At 37.6% G+C, this 20,587-nt stretch overlaps 2 protein-coding genes across 2 annotated transcripts in view; one reads left to right on the top strand and one right to left on the bottom strand.

The window, feature by feature from the left end:
* Positions 1-677: 677 nt before the first annotated feature.
* Positions 678-18,700, top strand: LOC134528061 (transmembrane protein 138). The gene is made up of 4 exons (XM_063361277.1): positions 678-954; positions 5,232-5,304; positions 12,171-12,345; positions 18,017-18,700. Exons 1-4 carry the CDS (start codon positions 824-826, stop codon positions 18,097-18,099), a joined length of 462 nt encoding a protein of 153 aa, XP_063217347.1. The 5' UTR covers positions 678-823; the 3' UTR covers positions 18,100-18,700.
* LOC134528058 (ATP-binding cassette sub-family B member 10, mitochondrial-like) overlaps positions 11,910-20,587 on the bottom strand; it is a 53,598-nt gene continuing 44,920 nt past the window's right edge. Inside the window, exon 12 of the transcript XR_010074344.1 lies at positions 11,910-12,405. The gene's annotated coding sequence lies outside the window, so the exon portion shown is untranslated. The remainder of the gene's footprint in view (positions 12,406-20,587) is intronic.

The following is a 20,587-nucleotide window of genomic DNA, read 5'->3' as shown; positions in this document are numbered from 1 at the left end:
GGAGCGCCCGACCCCTTCGAGCTCCAAACGGTAACTGGGCGCGAGACCGCCCTGCGGCCTCGCGCCTAACCACGTGAAACGCGGGAAAACCGACCCGGCCAGTTTTGGACTTAAAGACAAGTTACAAAATATATGCTTATAAAACAATTAGACATAATTTCCCTTACATGAATCCTCTTTTAAATTGTTATTAATTTAGTTGTTTTAATTTGACAAATAATAATATATATAATTAGTTAGGCGCATTGCCACACCCGGCCGGGCGCTGACGTCGCTTTGGTGTTCGTCGCGGCGCACTTTCACACACTCAGGCTCGGGCGTGTTCGATGCACTTAGGGGCAAGTGTTGCTGTGGCATAACGACCTTTGCGGACTAGAGGGAGCACCGGCGGTTGGCGTCAGTATTGTTATGTTAGCTTCAGCATCTTAATGTAGGACATGATGGATAAAACTCAGACCGTTTACCAAAAATTCTTTTATAATAGTAGAAAATCAACCGACTTAAAAAAAATACCTATCAAGAACAACAAAATTATTATTACTACACAATCACCTGTGAACTTTTTTTTACTCCTCTTTTTATGGTTTTATGCCTTTTCATTAATAATTCAGTCACCACTGAAACGTACTATAGAGAACATTGCCAAACTGTTTTTTTTTACTATGATGGTCGTCATGGAAACGTAGGAAAGCAAAGTATACAGTAAACAAGCCAAACTTTTTTTACGGAATGTATTTAAGAATTCGGTATAAAATTTAGTTTAGGTAGTTATATTGTTCTAATAGAAGAAATATGTACCACTGAGGAAATGTTTTTTTCTTAAATGCCTCTTTCAGTTCGCCGTTATAGAGTAAATTTGTGTGTTCAGTTTGGTTTCTTGCTTGTTGATTTTTTGATCAATAGTTTTGGTAAATTTGCACCTCAAGGAGGAGTGGTTTTATTAGTTATTTACATGTGAGTTTTAAATGTAAATCAGTTGTACGTAGTGTAGCCTGCACTTACTACTTATTTAATTAGGGATTGTTTATAAAAGTTGTCACTGTCTGTCTCTTTTGTAATAAAAAGGAAACAGTGCTGTAATAAAATTTAATATTTTCACACTGTTTTCGTATCTATCTGATTTATCTGATTTCTGCAGACCTATTTAAATGGCACAACCTTAATATTTTGGTAGGTTATAATATAAAGGAAAATATCTGGATAATCGCTGACAGAACAATAACCAGTAGGTGTGGAGGTCTGATGAAGGCACATGCCTCTGTCATTATAACTGCACTTGAAAATCATGATGAGTCGAGCAATTCTGAGTTTGTGGCAGGAAAACAGCCAGTCTGGTAAGCTAGAAGCTCTGGAGGTCACAACTTTTGAAAATTGTTCTAGATCTGAAATATGAATGTTTGCACAGTTGTGGAGTAACACATGGTTGAAAATACATCAATAAGTTTATGCCACACATCTTGTTTTTCACATTGCAGAAGTGCAGTAAAGACTTTTTTAAAAAGGGCATTGCACAGTGTTCAATAAAGTAATTCCTCTAACTTAATTGATCTGATATTTTATTTGAATACTTAAAACTGGTATAAAATTAAAAAGAAGAGAAGTCTAGTATAGTTATAGTACGATGATGATGATGATGATGATGAGTCATGTTATCCATTACTGGATGTCATGAGATGCTAGTTACTGAACCAAGTAGGTTGACATTATACTATAGATAATATAAATTTTTGAAAAATAATAGTTTAACTAATTTACTAGGTTCAAAAGAGAATGATGAAGGCTCTTATTAGTGCAATACAATCCAACACACCGATGGTTAATTGCTCAAATGTTTGCTTACAACAAAGCATATTTTTTTTCATTATTGTTACAAGTAGGGAAAATATGTTTCAAAAGAGAGCCAAATTGATTTAGTCTGTGTGAATTTAATCACTAATATTATCACAACTGTCCTGTTTTACTAGGACCTTAAATTCTCAGCCCAGTATTTGTGCAAAAAGAAATACTAATTGATGTCATTAATGTTTCTTGTGATTTACAGGAATAAAAAAATTAAATACTAATTAATACCTATTCTGTGGGAAATCCCAGATAGTACTGTAAATCCCCTTTCTGTGGCTAAGTTCCAGTTATATGTGTAGATTCGCTAGATGTCAGTTCTCTGATGTTACAACTTTTTTGGTTCAACATGAGTGCCAGAAAGCAGAGAACCAAAACAACTAACGTAATAAAATAAAAGCTGGTTTAAAAAAAAAACCAGGTTGTTTGGTTTTTTTTTTACAACCCTGGTCTGTGCAACACTGTTCCTGAACTGCTTTCTTGCGCACCGTAACGGAAACGCTGCCTCCAGTCTAGCTCTCTTCTGCCCCGAAGTCTTCCGTGCCAGCCACACAGCCAAACTGTACATTGAGATCACGGTCGTCGCCCACACCTATCGGCCGGCATCACTAAACCAAAGACTGACTCAGCTTTTCGGTCGATGTGCTTTCATAGCCTGCGGCAGTGGCCTTCTAACTGTGCTCTAAAGCCAGGTCCTTCGTCTGACGCCTGGGAGCTGCCAGTTAAAGCATCCCCTGCAGGACCGTGCGACATGTGACAAACAGCGGTTGGCCGGTGTCGCACGCCACGAGATAAGAAACATGATCGCTATGGTGTCGCACCTCCCGTACGCAGAACAGACTGGCCGTCTGTGGGAATTTATTTTCGTAACACTGCTGCTTACTTTAACCTGTTCTTCTTGAGCAGTTAACACATTTCTGCTGTTCTCCTTCCTGCGATGTTGTCTTACGCATTGGGAAATCATACTAGATACACACTAGGTCGTGGCAGGTGAGACACTGCAGGCAACCTCCTGTTGTTTGAACCTCTGGGCATCTTCTCAGCTCGGACTGGCAATCATACTAACTCTCAATATATAATCCTGATCTCATTATCTACATTATTAGCAGTTACTACAAGGACATGGATATTGTTGACAGAAACCTGTAAATAATTACCTCACTACTGCATTTAAAACTAAGTGCGGCGTTTAGTGATTATGCGGCTGGACTGACGGTGAGTACGTGAATACACACTTCCCTGCGTTGTTGGCCGCCTGAGGCAGCTTTAGCACTAATGGCAATGGCAATGGCAAAAATATAATTTTTGAGGGAGAATTCCTACCAACTAATGCATCATTCATTATTAAAGACAAGATCTTATGGTTTTATTTTTTGTCCAATTTTGTTTTTAAAACAGAAAATTTCAATGGTATAGTTTTATTTTTATAAATTCTGTTTCGTAATACTTATTCCACCAAAATAGTCTGAAGCTGCATTTTAATGGTAAAATAATATGTACTTAATAAATTAGTCTAAACATATACAGTTAGAACAATAAAAATAAATAAGCGAGAATTTGTAGTTTAAAAGTGATTTCAACAGGAAATGTACAATCAATTAAATTAAATGATTTTTCTTGACCATGCAATTTGGTCTGGAAATAATGACATTCCTTGGATTTCAAATATTAAAAGATGTATTACTTTGCATTTCAGTGTTATATGGTGTATCAACTTACATTTTGGTGTTTTGCAGTGTTTTGACTTGGTTTTCGGTGTTATTTCAGTTTTATCGCAATTCACCATATAATCTTGTAGCTATTCATTATATTTAACATTTGCTAAATCTCTATGTGAGGCTGCACCTGGGAACCAATACTATTGGCCTTGGTAGAAGGGCAAGCGGTGTGAGCACTTCACCACCGCGGAGCCACAGTTAAAACTTGAGCAAATGGTAACTAGTATAATAACCATTCCAACTACAATGAAAGGTCTTCAGTCCAGAATTCTATGGTGCAGCACGTTCTGTAATCAGGTGCCAAGCGAGCTGCTGCTCGTGTCCTGATTTTTTCCGGATGGATTCCGGCTGTTGATTCAGACTGCCAGGCTACGTTCAGGGCCGCAACTGTGGGGGGGCAAGCGGGGCATACGCCCCGGGAGCAAAGCTGTGGGGGCGCCGAAATCACTTGCATTATAATTCCTACTACAACTGGTAACTGGTAAAAAGTTTTTTAACTTGCATGCCAGGAATGTTTAATCTGATTTACAATATAACGTCTCAACATATTTAATGAACAAGTCTAGTGATTATACGGACTACTTTATGGACATAGTGGGTTCATGTATGGAAGGTACAGTAGCACAGAAACTGTTACATATAGGTATGTAAAATGCTTAAATAGCACCATTTTTCTGTGGGAGGGCCCCCGGACCCCCCGCTTTTTGGTGTGGTATGTGCAAAAAAAGAGGGGGGGCGGGGGCGCATGAATCCATTCATGTCCCGGGTGCCAGAGACTCTAGTTGCGGCCCTGGCTACGTTATTGCGCTGATGGCTCTGTATTTTTACGAAACAGACAATAACGAAAGCTCTGTGTGTTGCGCTGAGAAGGTGCGGGTGATTGTAGCTTAACCCTCAGGGGACCAAACACCTCATCCCGAACGGCAAGGTTCTTCTTGACTGATGTTTTGTGCTTTTGTGCAAGCACTTGATAGGCCAGAGGGCATGAGCGCGTGGGTAGTGGGGGATCTTTCTTTTGAAGCGCATGTCCCACAGCGATGTGTGCAACTAAATATAGATTGTATGTCTATTTGTGGGGAAAATCATTTAAATAAATTAATACGCGACAATACTGCTGGAACATTTTCTTTATAGCTAGAGAACAAAAATTTGTATGCATTAAAAAAAAATTACCATGTTTACAAATTTAAAAAAAAATTTTCTTCAACCACTACGATTATTGTTTTGCTATGTCTTTATTTTTAAAACTGCTGTCTTTGCCATGAAAATATTTTAAGTTCTAGCTTTCCATCTCAAGCAATTGGTCACACAAATATTACTTTTACCCTTACAGATATTTCATGAAACCACACCCTAATTGCTCTCAACATATCACAATGATATCATGCATGGGCTAGAATATCTGGAAAAATTGGACTGAAAGTTTAATATAAGCATAGAAAAGTAATTAAGAACGCTATTAAACTAGTTACTCAAGCATGCTAACCTCTATGTGTTACATTGTACATTGAGATAGTTAATTTAATTTTTTACAGTTGCGGCTAGCTGCTACTGAGCATTAAAAGTGATACAATTTTTAATGTTGTAGTTTTTAGAAGTGTGTATACTCTATGCACAATGCTGAATCAGTCAGATACGCATCTGATCGATACTTTCTCTTTCATTTTTTTCCAGACTGCAAGTTGTGTGCCTCATCTTCTCTGTTATAGTACTTGTCCTCAGTTTCTTCTCCACATATGCATTTCAGGTAAACATAAAGCCATTAAGTTCCTTGTTTCTTATTTTATGCCAAATTATCCCACTTTAAATCTCCAAAGCTTAGAAGTGTCACAGATAATATATTTTAAATCAGAAATTTCAATGGTTTGTTGCAAAATGTGGGCTCTGTAAACTTTGTGAAAAGAGGCAGGGACCATGCTTTTGGTTACATAGCTATTTGACTTTTAGTATTAGGTTATTATTAATTTTTTTCTCTCCTTCAACTTTAAGTTACTAAGTGAAATTTACAATAGATTTTAAAACAAATTGTTATATTTAAAAATGACAAAAGCCAATAACACTGAATGTAGAATGCTGTGACAAACCACAATGCAGAATGCCAATATGATCACAAAGCAGAAAAACTTAGAAATGAAATATAATAAAATGCTGCAATACCATAATGCCCAAAGAAATTCCATTGCCCGAGTGACACAAAAACAAATTCACGAATCAGTGAGCTAGAAGTCTGACAGAGCTAAACAGTAGCAAAATGTTGAGTACAGAACTGACCATAATGCTGAAACACAATTGACCATAAGGTAGAAAACTGAATGATTATAAAGTCGAATGTACTTGCAGCTGAAGACAAAGTCAAATCTAAATATTACCTTTCTCATATGTATCAGTATTATTATTACTGTAAATGCTGCATTTGACATCTAATGTACGTTGTGTCTCAAAAATAATGAATCTTACGACTTTACATTAAATATATTATATTCATTTTGCCTAGAAGATTCATCTGAACGTACTTGAATGTATAGATTGCAATCCAGAGTGCTCTTAAATTCGTTAATTAAAACTTTTCATTTCATGCCAATTTTTAAAGTGTTCACCAAAACATTCCTCAGCAATTGGAAGTGTGAGGTACTATGAAAGGTAGATAACTAAGTGTGGAAAATACCAATGAAAAGTCATATTGAAAAATAAACAAGATCAGTGACAATTTGCTATTGAACTGTGTCATATTATTCCTTGAATATGACAAGTGTAAAACATTCATTACTGATGACAGTTACTTACTCCTGGAGAAAGAATATTTTTTGTTACATATCTAAGTACATTGGTTTTAAATACACAGTCCTAAGATATTAACTAAAATATTAATGAAAACATTCCTGTTTTATACTTGGGAAGTTAGATTCATTGCATGTTTAAATAATTTTATCATTTAACAGAAATGATCACTAGTGTTATGAAAACCTTATATGGTATGGCTTGATCAACTCTTTCACTAGACAAAAATTATTTTCACCCGTCATTATTTCACTACAGTAATATGAATTTAATTTAATTTTTCCTTTTCAAGAATTTCTTGATTTTGTCTACCAGTTTAACTAACATATTCAAAATTCAGCTTTTTAATCCTGGGTAGGTAAAAAATAAACAACTTATTTTGGTGTTTCGACACACTAGATTCAGTGTTATAATCTACTCTGGATTTGACATTGTGGTCATGCCTGCATTCAGCATTACAAATTTGAGTGTTATCTGTTGTTTTTTTTTTTTTTTTTCACACAACTGCACACTTATATTTGCAGTAGCATAACAGGATTTATATTAGAGTTAAGACTCAAGCACAAATGTACGATAGACTAAAGATATGATATAGACTGATTCTTGTCTTCTGTGCAAGGGCCTAACATTGGCTTGCAATTTCCCACCGTAACTGTCATAGTCAGATGTGAACATGAACACATGCGTTTGTTACATCAACAATTTGGCCACATTCAGCAGAATTGTGTAGGCATATAACAACAGTATGCCATTACTGTTCACGACGGGGTCACTTAGAAAGAGCATGCATAAAGAAAAAGAAGATAAACACAGACAGGAACATACAAAAAAAGACGGGAGGAACAGTTCATAATGGTACAACACATGTGCTTTCTGATACGGCAATGGGCCTACAGGAGCAAGAGCAAGAGGGCATGTTGGCAATGTATAGTTTGTACAACCTCCAGGAGTTGAAGACTAGAGCACCAATGGTTGTAAACCTGTGGCTTGATGGCCATAATCACAGCATGGAAGTTGATACGGGGGCCAGTTTTTCAGTCATCAGCTGGGAAACCTACAAGTTGGTGTGGCCGGAGCTGCCAGTCTTGGACAGATGTAACATTGCTTTGCGCACGTGGTCACAAGAACAGTTGACGGTAAAAGGGACTAAGAAGGTTGAGGTGAGATTGAGCAGTGGCAGAAATGCGACGCTTCCCTTGTTGGTAGCTGCGGGTAATGGGCCCAGTTTATTGGGGAGAAATTGGTTTCAGCCCTTGGGTATTTCAGTTGAAGGTATATTTACAGTGGCAGAGGGCAGAGGGAACATGAATAAGGTCGATGTAAATGGGTCAAAGTCAGTGCAAGGTGAAAACAGGTGGGTCCGGGAACTTCTATTACAATATCCTAGTGTGTTTGACAATGGTGATCTGGGACAGTACAATGGTCCACCAGTAACTATCACCCTTCAAGACGAAGCCAAGCCTATTTTTAGGAAAAGTCGATCAGTGCCATTTGCGATCAGAGAAAAGGTAGGAGTGGCAATTGACAAACTCGTGGCAAGAGGAGTTTATGAGCCTGTCCCTTACTCTGCATGGGCAACCCCAATTGTGCCAATAATGAAGGCAGATGGGTCCATACGAATTTGTGCAGACTACAAGGGTACAGTAAACACTGTATGCAGGACAGAGAGTTATCCCATGCCGACGATCAACGAAGCACTGGCATCATTGGCAGGAGGAAAATACTTCACAAAATTAGATTTGGAGGAGGCCTATCTTCAGGTACGAGTTGACGACTCAACAGCGGATTTGCTAACGGTCAACACGATTAAGGGCCTGTTTAGGGTTCATAGGTTGCAGTTTGGAGTGAGTAGTGGCCCAGCAGTATTTCAAAGATTGATGGAAACCCTATTAGCCGGGGTAAGTGGTTTTTTGGTACTGCTGGATGATGTGTTGATAGCGGGTCCAAATGAAGAGGAACATTGGGCTAGAGTAACAGAGGTGGTCTCTCGAAATGAAAAAGCTGGATTGCGATTAAAGAAAGCTAAATGTGTGTTTGCATCAACAGTAGTAAACTTTTTGGGATACAAGATAGATGCTGAGGGTATTCACCCTACGCAAGACAAAGTGAAAGCTATTTCCAATGTGCCAGAGCCCTGTAATGTAAAAGAACTGCAGGCATTTTTAGGGTTACTGAATTTTTATGAGAGATTTTTGGGAAACAAGGCAAATGTACTGGAGCCACTACACCGGCTCCTCGAAAAGAATGCTGCGTGGGAGTGGGGAGAACAACATGTTAGTGCATTTACCAAGGCCAAGGAGCTCTTACAGGCAGACAGTGTATTGGTGCATTACGATCCTTCACGGCCTTTGGTGCTAACCTGCGATGCATCACAATATGGAGTTGGTGCGGTTGGTGCACACGTCATGGACAATGGAGAGGAACGGCCAGTAGCATTTGGGTCTCGCACATTACAAAAATGTGAACGTAACTATGCTCAAATCGATAAAGAAGCTTTGGCCGTGATATTTGGGGTGACAAAATTTCGGCAGTATTTGGCAGGCAGGTCCTTTACAGTTATAACAGACCACAAACCATTACTGCGATTGTTAGATCCACGGCGCCCGACTCCAGATATTTTGTCACCGCGTATGCTACGCTGGAGCTTGCTGTTAGGCATGTACGACTATACAATCACATACCGGCCGGAGCCTTAAGTAGGGTTACGCAATCTCGACAAGACCAGCCCATTCCAAGAGTGGCAGAAGTACTTATGTTGGAGGAAATGCCAGAAGCACCCTTAGACGCTATTGCAGTCGCACAGGCCACAATGGAAGATCCAGTCCTCAAACAGGTTAAACAGTTTGTGTTACAGGGTTGGCCTCAGGAGTTACCACAGGAGCAGTTTCGACCGTATTGGAATAGAAGGGTGGAAATCACAGTTTATAGAGACTGTTTGCTGTGGGGGACACGGGTGGTGATTCCACACAAATTATGTACAAGCAGATCTGCTACAAAGGTTACATGCATCACATGATGGTGTAGTGCGATCTAAGGCTGTAGCACGGAGTTACTTCTGGTGGCCGAAAATTGACAGTGAAATAGAGCATGTTGTCAGTATCTGCGAGACCGGTCAGTCAGAACGGAGAGCCCCGGCAAAGACACATGCAGCTTGGAGTGTGCCTCAGAAACCATGGTCTCATCTGCACGTGGATTTTGCTGGCCCGTTTCAAGGGAAAACATTCCTTATTGTGATGGACGCATTTTCGAAATGGCCGGAGGTGAAGCTGGTGCCAACAGTATCATCAGCAGCCGTGGTACGGGAGCTGCGAGGCATCTTTAGCACCCACGGAATCCCGGACATGGTGGTGTCAGATAATGGAACGGCCTTTACATTGGGTGAAATGAAGGCATTCTTGCAAAGGAACGGCATCACCTTCCGTTACGAACCTCCTTATCATCCAGCAAGTAATGGGCTAGCAGAACGGACAGTCCAGACGGTCAAGGATAAGCTGAGGAAGTTAAAATCAGGGGATTGGACTACTAGACTACAGAGAATGTTATTTGCGGTGCGCACAACTCCCAGTACGGTGACAGGGAAAACACCAGCAGAGCTCTTAATGGGCCGTACACTGCGTACATGTTTCGACAAGTTGTCTCCCCATTCATTAGGTCAAGAGATGGATGGGGGAGCCAGGGAGAAGTGGGTTAACGTTGGATGTTACTTCCGAGAAGGTGACTCGGTACTAATTCGCAGCTATGTTACCGGCCCTAAGTGGGTCCCAGGGGTTGTGTTGCGGAGGGAAGGCCCAGTGACTTACCAGGTTCAAGAGGACAGAGGGCTGATCACCAGATGACATATTGACCAGTTACTGCGGCGCACTTTGGTCAGGGGTGCATCCAGAAGCAGCAGAGGGTGTAGCAGGCCTGGACAAGAAGGAACCCTAGGGTTAGCGATAACGCCGCCCTTACAACAAGAAGCCCAGCTGGTCTCGCAAGGAGACAGTGCGGAGCCTTTTTTGGGTTTTGCATTGGATGATCAAAAGCATCCAAGAGAGGTAGTTTTTCCCAGCAGGCAGTGGGCAAGGGAGCGGCAGAGCCATTCCCAAGCCGTCATACAGGGGGCTTCTACACCCCGTGAACAGGACCAGGGGTGGTGGGGGCCTCCAGATGACGAACTGCACAGGAGTCTGCAGTTCACCCTACAGGATGTTCCTGTCTCAAGGGAACAGGACCCAGAGCTGGGAACGGCACCAGTGGCAGCGAAGCAGATGTCATCATGTGTCAGAGAGAAGCCAAAGAAATTCAATGACTATGTTCTGTGTCTACAGAAGGAACCAAATTGTTAATGTAGTAGGGTGAATGATTCTTGGAGGGAAGGAGTGTAGTGTATGTGTGAAATAGTTCTAGGTTGGCAGCCATGCCAAGAAGTGTGGAGGCCGGAAGTGTAGATAGATTAGGTTGTTGTTGTTGGTGCAGGACCGAATGGCCGATGTGTGTTAGGTCGGGCAACCAGAATCGCAGCCCATTGGGCGAAGTACAATGAACAGACATAACACCTGGGTTGGTAAAAAATAAACAACTTAACTTATTTTGGTGTTTTGACACACTAGATTCAGTGTTATAATCTACTCTGGATTTGACATTGTGGTCATGCCTGCATTCAGCATTACGAATTTGAGTGTTATCTGTTGTTTTTTTTTTTTTTTCACACAACTGCACACTTATATTTGCAGCAGCATAACAGGATTTATATTAGAGTTAAGACTCAAGCACAAATGTACGATAGACTAAAGATATGATATAGACTGATTCTTGTCTTCTGTGCAAGGGCCTAACATTGGCTTGCAATTTCCCACCGTAACTGTCATAGTCAGATGTGAACATGAACACATGCGTTTGTTACATCAACAATTTAGTATATTTATTGAATACATTCTACAACAAAATATCTAAATAATATAAATACTAATAAAAATAATCTAAGTAAAATCCAATTGTTTTCTTTCTTTTCCTGTCTCAACATTATTTTAATGATTGCTAGATTAAGTAACTACATATATCATGTTCAATATTTATCTCATCTGTATTACTGTTTTACTCTTACATCTGTACATTTATATCTATTTTTGACCATAAAGCATAGTTATGTTATAGTTTAATTTTTTATCTGCATATGCTTATATTTTTTTGTCTTCATAGGCTATATTTGTAGTTGTATTACTTTTTTTTTTTACTTTAATATCTGTACTTATCATATATTTAACATTCATCTTATATTTTGTGTGTGAAAACATTTTTGTATGTTTAATGTAATTATACATACACACATACCAGTAACGAAATATATCAAACACTAACTGTATTGTAACTAGGACAAAGCTATACGAGAGTTTATAACCTCAAGAATGTACCAGCTGCAGTGGCATAGCCAGGATTTGTGTAGGGGGGTGTTAAGAAGCATGCCCCCCCCTCCCCGTATTAAAGCAAGGGGTCCGGGGATCCTCCCCCGGGAAAATTTGGATTTTAAGGTGTAAAATAGTGCTATTTTAGCATTTTTTTCGGTACTTAAATTTAAATATTTTAATGGTAAAATTTTTATTAATTTTAATGTGAAATTTGTTTGAGTGATGAATAAGAAATTAATTAAAGATTTGGTGCTAGGGGGGGGGGGGTTGAACCCCTAACCCCCCCCCCCCCCCCCCCCCCCTGGCTACGCCCCTGACCAGCTGCATCTGGCACAAGACATGATTTTGACCATTCTAGTGGTAAACTATTTCCGTGTCCGCTGTACGTAATGCACAGAGCTTTGTGAGACCCGGTAGTCGGATGTGAATGTCTGGCGCCCGCCTGCAGGCGGGGCTGACGGGCCGGCTGTACCAGAGGTTCGGCCCGACACTGTGCGTGAGCGCGTGCTACCTCCTGCTGACGGTGGGGCTCGACGTGTGGCTCCTGAGCGCCTGCTGGGACGCGCCCCACGCCTTCTGTTGGCCGGCCGGGCTCCTGCCGCTCTTCGTCGCGCACAGGCTGGGTGAGTCGCCCCTCGCTGGCTGTTCAGCTCCGAGGCTCATGTCGTAGTTCCAGTTTGTTTCTGGCAGTTTAAACAACGAATATTAAAACATACGTGCATATCTCGTGCCCAGCTCTGGAAACAGAAAATTCACTTCTAGAGTGTGAACATAAGTTACTGCACTTAAATCATGAATTTCCCCTCCCGTTGAAACTGTGGTATCAAAAATTTTGCTTTACATTCAGCAAGGAAACTATGAGGGCGTATCAATAAGCAATGCATATAATGTAAAAATAAAGAAAAAAAAAAAAAGCAATATGGCAGTATGACAATATGAAACAAATTAAAGCATTATCCATTTATTACTATTCCACGTAACTTCCATCTTCCATGCATGTTGAGGCATTTGTCTCAGTCTTATAGCACTCCGTTGACTGCGAGAAGAGCTACATTCGCACGGCCTGTGTGAGTTCGTCGTCAGAGTTAAACCTCTTTCAGCCGAGGAACTTTTTCATGGACCAAACAGATGGAAATTGGAGAATGCCAGGTTCGGACTGTATGGTGGATGCTCCAAAACCTCTAAACCATATCCCTGATATTCTTCACAAATTGGTACGGTCAATACAATCTTTCCCATAAACTTCCACCATCTCCAAATGGATCTCTAACTTTCTTTACTTTTGTAAAAAGAAATATCACAGCTCGTTGCTCCTCCACAGTTGACAATGCAATCACCAACACCATATTTCCGGTGACTGACGAACGCTATCGGTACGTGAAATCACGAGATCTTGCATTACGCCCAGCCAGTATAACCCTCTAGTTCCTTGTTTAATAAATAATTTAATTTTTACTAATAATTTTCCTACTTAAAAATTGACATGTGCCTTACTTATCTATATTATGTAATGAAATATATTAAATAACATTTTTATTGTTCCTTTAGATGAGCACATCATGCATCAGTCAGGGCCCCCCCCCCCCCCCCCCCCCCCCCCCCAATTACCTAATGTAGAACTTTTAAAACTCCACAATTAAAGAAAAAAATATCAGACTGTCAAGGCCATGGCCATAACTATAAACGTAATCTGCACATACTTCGCAATTAATAAGGTTTCCAATAGACATGTGATTTTTATACTACATATCAGGGTAAATTACATATTATAAAAAAAATCTATGAACACTACCAGGACACCACGTCCTCAGGTCCCAAGGACTCTGCCTCTCCCTCTAGATGGCCTGTGCATTATGCTACTATTATTGTCTCACACTTATATACAGCAATTGCAACAAGTCGAACCTTCTGTACTATTTGACTTTGCCAAATAAAGGATAATCAAAAACTAAGCAGTTTCATCAAGTTAACTAAAGCATACGTAGTTCGCAAATAGTGTGCTCAAATTGTGTTTTGTTAAGCTATTTTTACATGAAATTAGTCAGAATTCAACCAACAAATTCAGCTGCCTGTTTCTCACAAAAAAAAAATTTAGTTGATAACCTGTAAAATGTATGGCCTGTAGTGCTTCCTAAGGCTAGTACAGTGAAACCTCATTATAAAGTACCTCACTATAATGGATTTCTCACTCTAAAAGTATACATTTTCAAGTCCCAATGAGATGTTTTACATTTAGTAAATGTTCAGTATGAACCACTTTCATCATAACTAAAAAGGTGGGTTTTTTCTAGTACATTGTAATGAGATTTTATTGTATAAGCAGTGCTTTTGAAGTTTTATTGCAAATGTAATTGAAAAAGGTATTTAAGATGGAACACTGACCATCTGGATAATGTTTAATTGAAAGTTTTTTTACAACCATGGCAAAACTTGTCACTGTCATTAAATTATTTCTTTAAAATAATTGCAGGAAACAAGGCAAAGAAAGTCAATGACATAATTTTATGAGTGACAAATTTTCCATTGGTTTGTGGACTTAAATTAAACATCATATACACACTTGGTGTTTCATCTTAAATACTTTCTTTATTATTTGAATAAAGTTGTTTAGCTACAATTTCAAGTCTTGGGAATCACTTTAAATCATTGGTATTATATAATTTTTTTGGTAAATATGTAGTTGGGCGGCATTTGCGAAAAAAAAATGTTAAAAATCCGAAAATACTTTTATTCTGTGCTCTTTAACTTCATCTTTTCATTAAAAGCGGCCGAGGTAAAAAAATTCCAAATACTTTAGGAGATATCGAATTTTTAAATTTCATCATATGTAGTTGAGCAGTATTTGCGAAAAAAATGTTAAAAATCCGAAAATACCTTTAGTAGATGCTCTTCAACTTCCTCTTTTCATTAAAAGCGGCGGAGATAAGAAATTCCAAATACTTTAGGAGATATAGAATTTTTAAATTTCATCACAATTATACCAGTGCATTCATGTGTAGGGTTACCAGACGTCCGGCAAAAGGAGGACATGTCCTCCTTTTTATGTATTTTTTTGCGTCCGGCCGGATTTTCCTTAATGCTCCAAAATGTCCGGCTTTTTTATAAAGTGAGATAATTCCTGCAGTTACACTCTGAGTAAAGCGCGCGGTGCGCGCTAATGCGCTGTCCGCAGAGTCACCCCACTAGTAAGTAGTTCTATGACAGCTTGACAGGTAGACTTGCGCATAATAGTTTGTGACCGGGAGCGCTCCTTTTAGTTCGCAGCTCCTTGGCGAACTAGGTCGCTCTTTTAGTTTGTCCGCTCCCATCTCGAATTCAAAGAAGACAGGTCACAGATAGTTCGTTCGCTTTGCTACCGCTACTGCAGGCGATCTTCTTTGTATGTTATAATAGTTATTTTTTATAATGATCAGTGTTGTGAACGCCTAGATTATTATCCTTTTTTGGGTTATTATACATCAAATGAGTAAATAAAACAATAATTTACATAATTGGGTAAAATGGCGTATATAACAGTTCTGTTTTTATTCTTCACTTAACATACACTATAATCGAAACATTTTAATTTATAAAAGGATTTATTTTAAAGCTAGTTTAAGAAATATTATTTATGAAATGCGTTTATTTTAGTGAATAAAATACCGTTTTATAAATATACAAATTATATTTTTTTTTTTAAGAAATAATCAACAAAAATGTGTTATTATGTACAGGCTACAAAATTACGTAAATTATTAAGAATAGAGACCCATTACTCTTCTAATTTGTTACCTTACAATTAGATATAGAAAAACTAATAAAAACTCTTAAGTAAGATTGTATGCTAATATTGCTTAAGAATGTGTATGTTCATTAGGACCTATATATAATTCACTAAATTTAGCAAATTCAACACTTAACATACACTATAAACGAAAAATTTTAATTTCTAAAAGAATTTATTTATTAGCTAGTTTAAGAAATATTATTTATGAAATGTGTTTATTTTAGTAAATAAAGTACCGTTTTATGCCTATAAAAATACAAATTTTAATTTTTTTTTTAAGTTTTAGAAATGATCAACAAAAAATTGTTTGTCTGTAAAGTCGGTTTACGGACGAAAGTTTAACGTGACGTCAACACAACATTGATGAAATGATAGCATACTTTTATGAATAAAATTTAATCATTGTTATTGAATTATCACTATTTTGTATTTATACAAAGGAGTGAAATGAAATCTACAATTTAATTGATAAATTAACTTTTATTTGCATTCATTAATTCAAATATGTTTATTACTTTAACGAAGATATTATTTTAACTATAACTGTTATACATGTTTGCTATTTTACTTCTTCCAATCTGTGTTATTCTGGTAAGGATAGGACGATGATAGGAAAAGTAGGAAACGAATGGGAGTGTTTCAAGTTTAATGTGCCTCGAAAAAGTCCAATCGATGGTTGTTCCAATCGAGTGGAAGAGAGATAGATGCGGCGCAAGCGTACAATGAGCGTGACGGGACACAGCGTAACGTGACAATGTGTGTAACGGGACACTTTTTCGTGCGTGCAGCCGGCGTTCATCGATTTATTAGACGTTGTCACGTCAAAAATAAGTTTATTTAACAATGGTTTTATATAAGTCAAAATTTTAATATTAAAGTTGTCATCAGCTGTCAAAATTATTTTATGAATATTGAAATCATTTTGTAAACACTGATATAACTACCTAATGTAATTATGTCTGACTTGTTCTCAGTATACACCACGGTTTCCCCACCGCGAAGTTACCGTGCTCGGACACGAGTATAAAGCTATCATCTGAAAATGTTTCATTGCAGTAAACATTTGCAGCGATCAAGAGTCAACATTTTTGTAAAGTCAGTATCCATTAGACGTCTGAAAATTCAGCTATCTGACCCGAGCAGATAACGATAGCCAGCCAAAAAGACCAGCAACAAAGCCGTAATTAATACCCGAAAGGGAGAACGAGTGACGACTTTTGATAAGAGCCAGATCATGTGCACAGAACTAAAAGAAGGAGATCGGTAAAAGAACGAGCTAATGAACTGAGGAGCGAGGGATCTGGGAACTAGTTCGCGTAGTTCGTCTGTGGGAGCGCTCTTCCGAACTAGTTCGATCGCGAACTACACAAGTCTATTGACAGGTAGCAGCACATGCAGAAGCACGTGTTTTTAATTATGCTGTATATGCGTAGTTTGTTTGATTCTTTATACTGAAACTGTATTGAATGCCGAAACATTGTAAAATATCGTACTCCATTGTAATTAATTCATGGCTTTTTTTTTTTTTTTTTTTAAATATTGTCCTTTTTAGTGAAATGTCCTCCTTTTGCGAGGTGAATGTCCTCCTTTTTTGTTATCAGTGTCTGGTAACCCTATTCATGTGGCATTCTGCATTGTTTCTTGTTTACGAGTATCTATTTTTTTTATTGGATAATGATGTCACGTGATTGATCGTGATAGGCCAGAATTCAAATGAACCAATACGTGATTATTTAGTTCATTTATTGTTTTAAAACGGTGTTTAATTACCGCCTCCAACTTAGGCGAGTTTTTAACGTTTCTAATTTTAAAGTCTTATTTTTTATTGTTGCGCAAGTAATAAGTAACAAAAAAATTTTATGTGAGTTGTTACTGTTCATCCTTTGTCCCGGTTTGTTAGGTCAGGTCAGTTACATTATAAATACTTTAAAACTAAAGAACCATTGAAATAATTTCATATTATTTGTAATGTACGCTTAGTTTCAAAGTATTTATAATGTAACTGACCTGACCTAATCGACTATTTTCATTAATTAGGCATTCACAAACACACGGCAAAATAAAAAAATGGCGGCGGTCGAATGATAAACACAGGTCTTGTATGCAAAATAAGAACGGTGATATCTCTTAAAGTATTAGGAATTTCTTATCTCCGCCGCTTTTAATGAAAAGAGGAATTTGAAGAGCATCTAATAAAGATATTTTCGGACTTTTAACATTTTTTTTCGCAAATACCGCTCAACTACATATGATGAAATTTAAAAATTCGATATCTCCTAAAGTATTTGGAATTTCTTACCTCCGCCGCTTTTAATGAAAAGAGGAAGTTGAAGAGCGTCTAATAAAGGCATTTTCGGATTTTTTACATTTTTTTTCCGCAAATACCGCTCAACTACATATTTACCATTTTTTTAAAACTTATTATTTCATGATGAACTTACTGTCAGAGTTTTGTTTGTCAAATTCTGACGTATTCTATGTGTTATAAATCACGTTGAGATTTTTATAGTTTTGAATTTTTACCATAGTTTCTGTCCTGCATTACTACATGTACAAGAGATCTTCACTGGTGATAGCTGATCCTAGCCTTTATCAAGACTTCGACTGGTAAATGCCTAAACACTTTCAAGAACTACCATCACAAAGTTATATCAAGTGCCATTATTGAGTTGCCAATAGACATTTTGAAGTATTAAGTACCTAAACAAGGAAGCATATATATAATATAAGAAGAAAATTTTTAAATATATATATACTATATCACATAACTTAATACATACAACAATTGTTTCCTCTTGTTTGTAAAATGTTTATTTTTTAGTTTAGAAAAATAATGAAAAATATGTAGTCTTGAGTTTTTTTGACTAAATGTACAAACATGACATCTGTTATTTAACATATTTTAAGAATATGCAGTAAAATTAATATAGTTAATCATCACGTCTGGTCAAAATAAAAGTTTGTAACATTTTTAATAGACACAAATGTTTAAATAAGTCTACCATCTTGAAAATAGACTTTCAAGAACAAGTTTGTATTTAGAGGGTACCAAACATGCACGTATTGTGATAGTCAATGGGACAGTGAATGAAATGTGTGATACTAATTGTAATAAAATTTGTGATATTAAAATACAATTGTATAAAAAAAATAGATATTTGTCAGTCATAAGATGTGTGTTGTAGTAGTGTACATTAAAACTCCTTAAAAATACATTTAATCTTATTTTCATAGCTCATCAACAAACGATCAATGCAACGTACTGGAGGGGGAGAATGAAGCTAGATTTTAGTTATAGATAAGGGGAGTGAGCCAAGAAGCAAAGGGAGGAGAAAGAGGAGGGGGGGGGGGAGAGGTAGCCCTGACACTACACCTGTCCCTCAAAGTTCTCAAATTTGTTCCAGAAATACAGAGCACTAATCAAATACGGTTTACCCATAAGGATGCTTGTTACTCAAAATAATTTTTTTTCCAATCAGAAAAGAGTGCCTCCTGACTACCATTTTAATCAAGACACTGCTTCTGTTAAAATTAATTTACAGTTCTAATATATGTCTAAATACATTTGAAGTACATTTAAATAAATGTTGAATCACATTTTGAGATTAAACAAAATCAAATGAAATTTAAACTATCCACGTACCATATTGTTTACATAATAGGGCTTGGACATAGCATTCCAAAAAGGTGCTAACAATAATTCTGAGTAACAAAGTAATAATGTTATGTATTAACATTAGATATATATTTCAGTTATAATTATGACTAAAAAGGCATAAACTTGTTTTCTATCAGAAAAATTATTTAAACTGTTAATGTAATTCCCAAGACTGTTGTTTACTAAACGTGTGTCTGCCATGATTTGCCACTAGAGCATCCTAGTAAGCACGAGGTAAACAAGCTCTGAAAGCTTCCGGCTTTCTCTACAGAGCTGCTGCAGACATGCGGGATGGCGAAACACAAACGTTGGCTGAACACACGGGCATCATTGAAGATAAATACACTATGTACAGTGACGAGGCGTGGGTTGATTGCATGTGTAAGCAATGCATTAAACCACTGTAACTTAAATTACTAAAACATTATGAACTTACTACTAGGAGATGGTTCAGAAAACTAATATGCATAAGGAATCGAGAATTTTGTTTTAGTAAAAAGTTTATAATGTTAACTAATTTATCACGAGTGGATGTAAATCCCTGCTTTAGTAGATGTAAACTCACCCTCAGATTTGATGAGCCTGGTGTTGACTCGCTCTGCCAAGATGGACGACGCTTATCAATTTAATTCTCTGCGTCATGAAAGGAAAGCTGTGCACTAATGATTTTAGTTCTAAAAATACCAAACCTTACCTAAATGTTCAGGCACTACTTATACATAAGCTGAATTCAACGGCTCTTCTTCGCAAACATGTTGATCACAGTCGTAAAACGAATTATTTTTTGTTAGGTCTTGCAATAACTTTTTTTTCAATTGATAACAAAGACAATGCTGAGACCCGCGATTGCCTTCTAGAGTTACGGAGATATGTTTTTATTCTCTTCAGGGCAGAGGATCTTTCTGCAGATGAACTAGTGGTCGGAATCGTCAACACCAAACAAATAAGTTTCCGTGCTTTGGGAAGAGTTTCGTGCAAATCATTCAAGTACAAATATTTATGTAACTCGGCCACACTGTTCTTGTGAAATTCTGTTGAAGAATACATCATGGAAAGTTCTCTTCTCAGTCTGGCAAAATCAAAGAATCGTCCATAAGAGAATTTTAAATAGTCTGTAACCAGTCTTCTTGTCATCCGAAATGTTATCTATCCGTTGTCTTTTTTTGGGCTGACCATCTTCTGTCAAGCTACCAAATTGATCCTCAATTTTGCACCAGAAATCATTGAAACTGTTGTCACGTAGTTTCTTAAGATATTGCTGAAATTGTTCTACCCTTTCAATGCAGTAACCAATATCAAATCCCTTCTTTTGCAATATCTCAAAAAGGAAGTCAGACAATGGAAAAAATCTTAGAAAAAAATGTGAAGAAGGAAGTTGAAATCTAGACCTTGTAATGTTGTGTGGGCACTTGAATAAGTTTGTGCGTCCCATTTTCCCCCG

This window comes from Bacillus rossius, chromosome 1, assembly GCF_032445375.1.
Source record: "Bacillus rossius redtenbacheri isolate Brsri chromosome 1, Brsri_v3, whole genome shotgun sequence".
NCBI classification, from domain to species: domain Eukaryota; kingdom Metazoa; phylum Arthropoda; class Insecta; order Phasmatodea; family Bacillidae; genus Bacillus; species Bacillus rossius.
Note: the sequence above shows the minus strand (reverse complement) of the source record. Positions and strands in the feature narration are given on the sequence as shown.

Bases quoted from the DNA above. Each gene is read 5' to 3' on its own strand.
- LOC134528061 (XM_063361277.1), top strand. From the start codon at position 824: ATGCCTCTTTCAGTTCGCCGTTATAGAGTAAATTTGTGTGTTCAGTTT. The intron at 5,305-12,170 runs GTAAACATAAAG...GCCCGCCTGCAG, and splicing joins TCTCCACATATGCATTTCAG to GCGGGGCTGACGGGCCGGCT. The intron at 12,346-18,016 runs GTGAGTCGCCCC...TTTTTACCATAG, and splicing joins CTTCGTCGCGCACAGGCTGG to TTTCTGTCCTGCATTACTAC.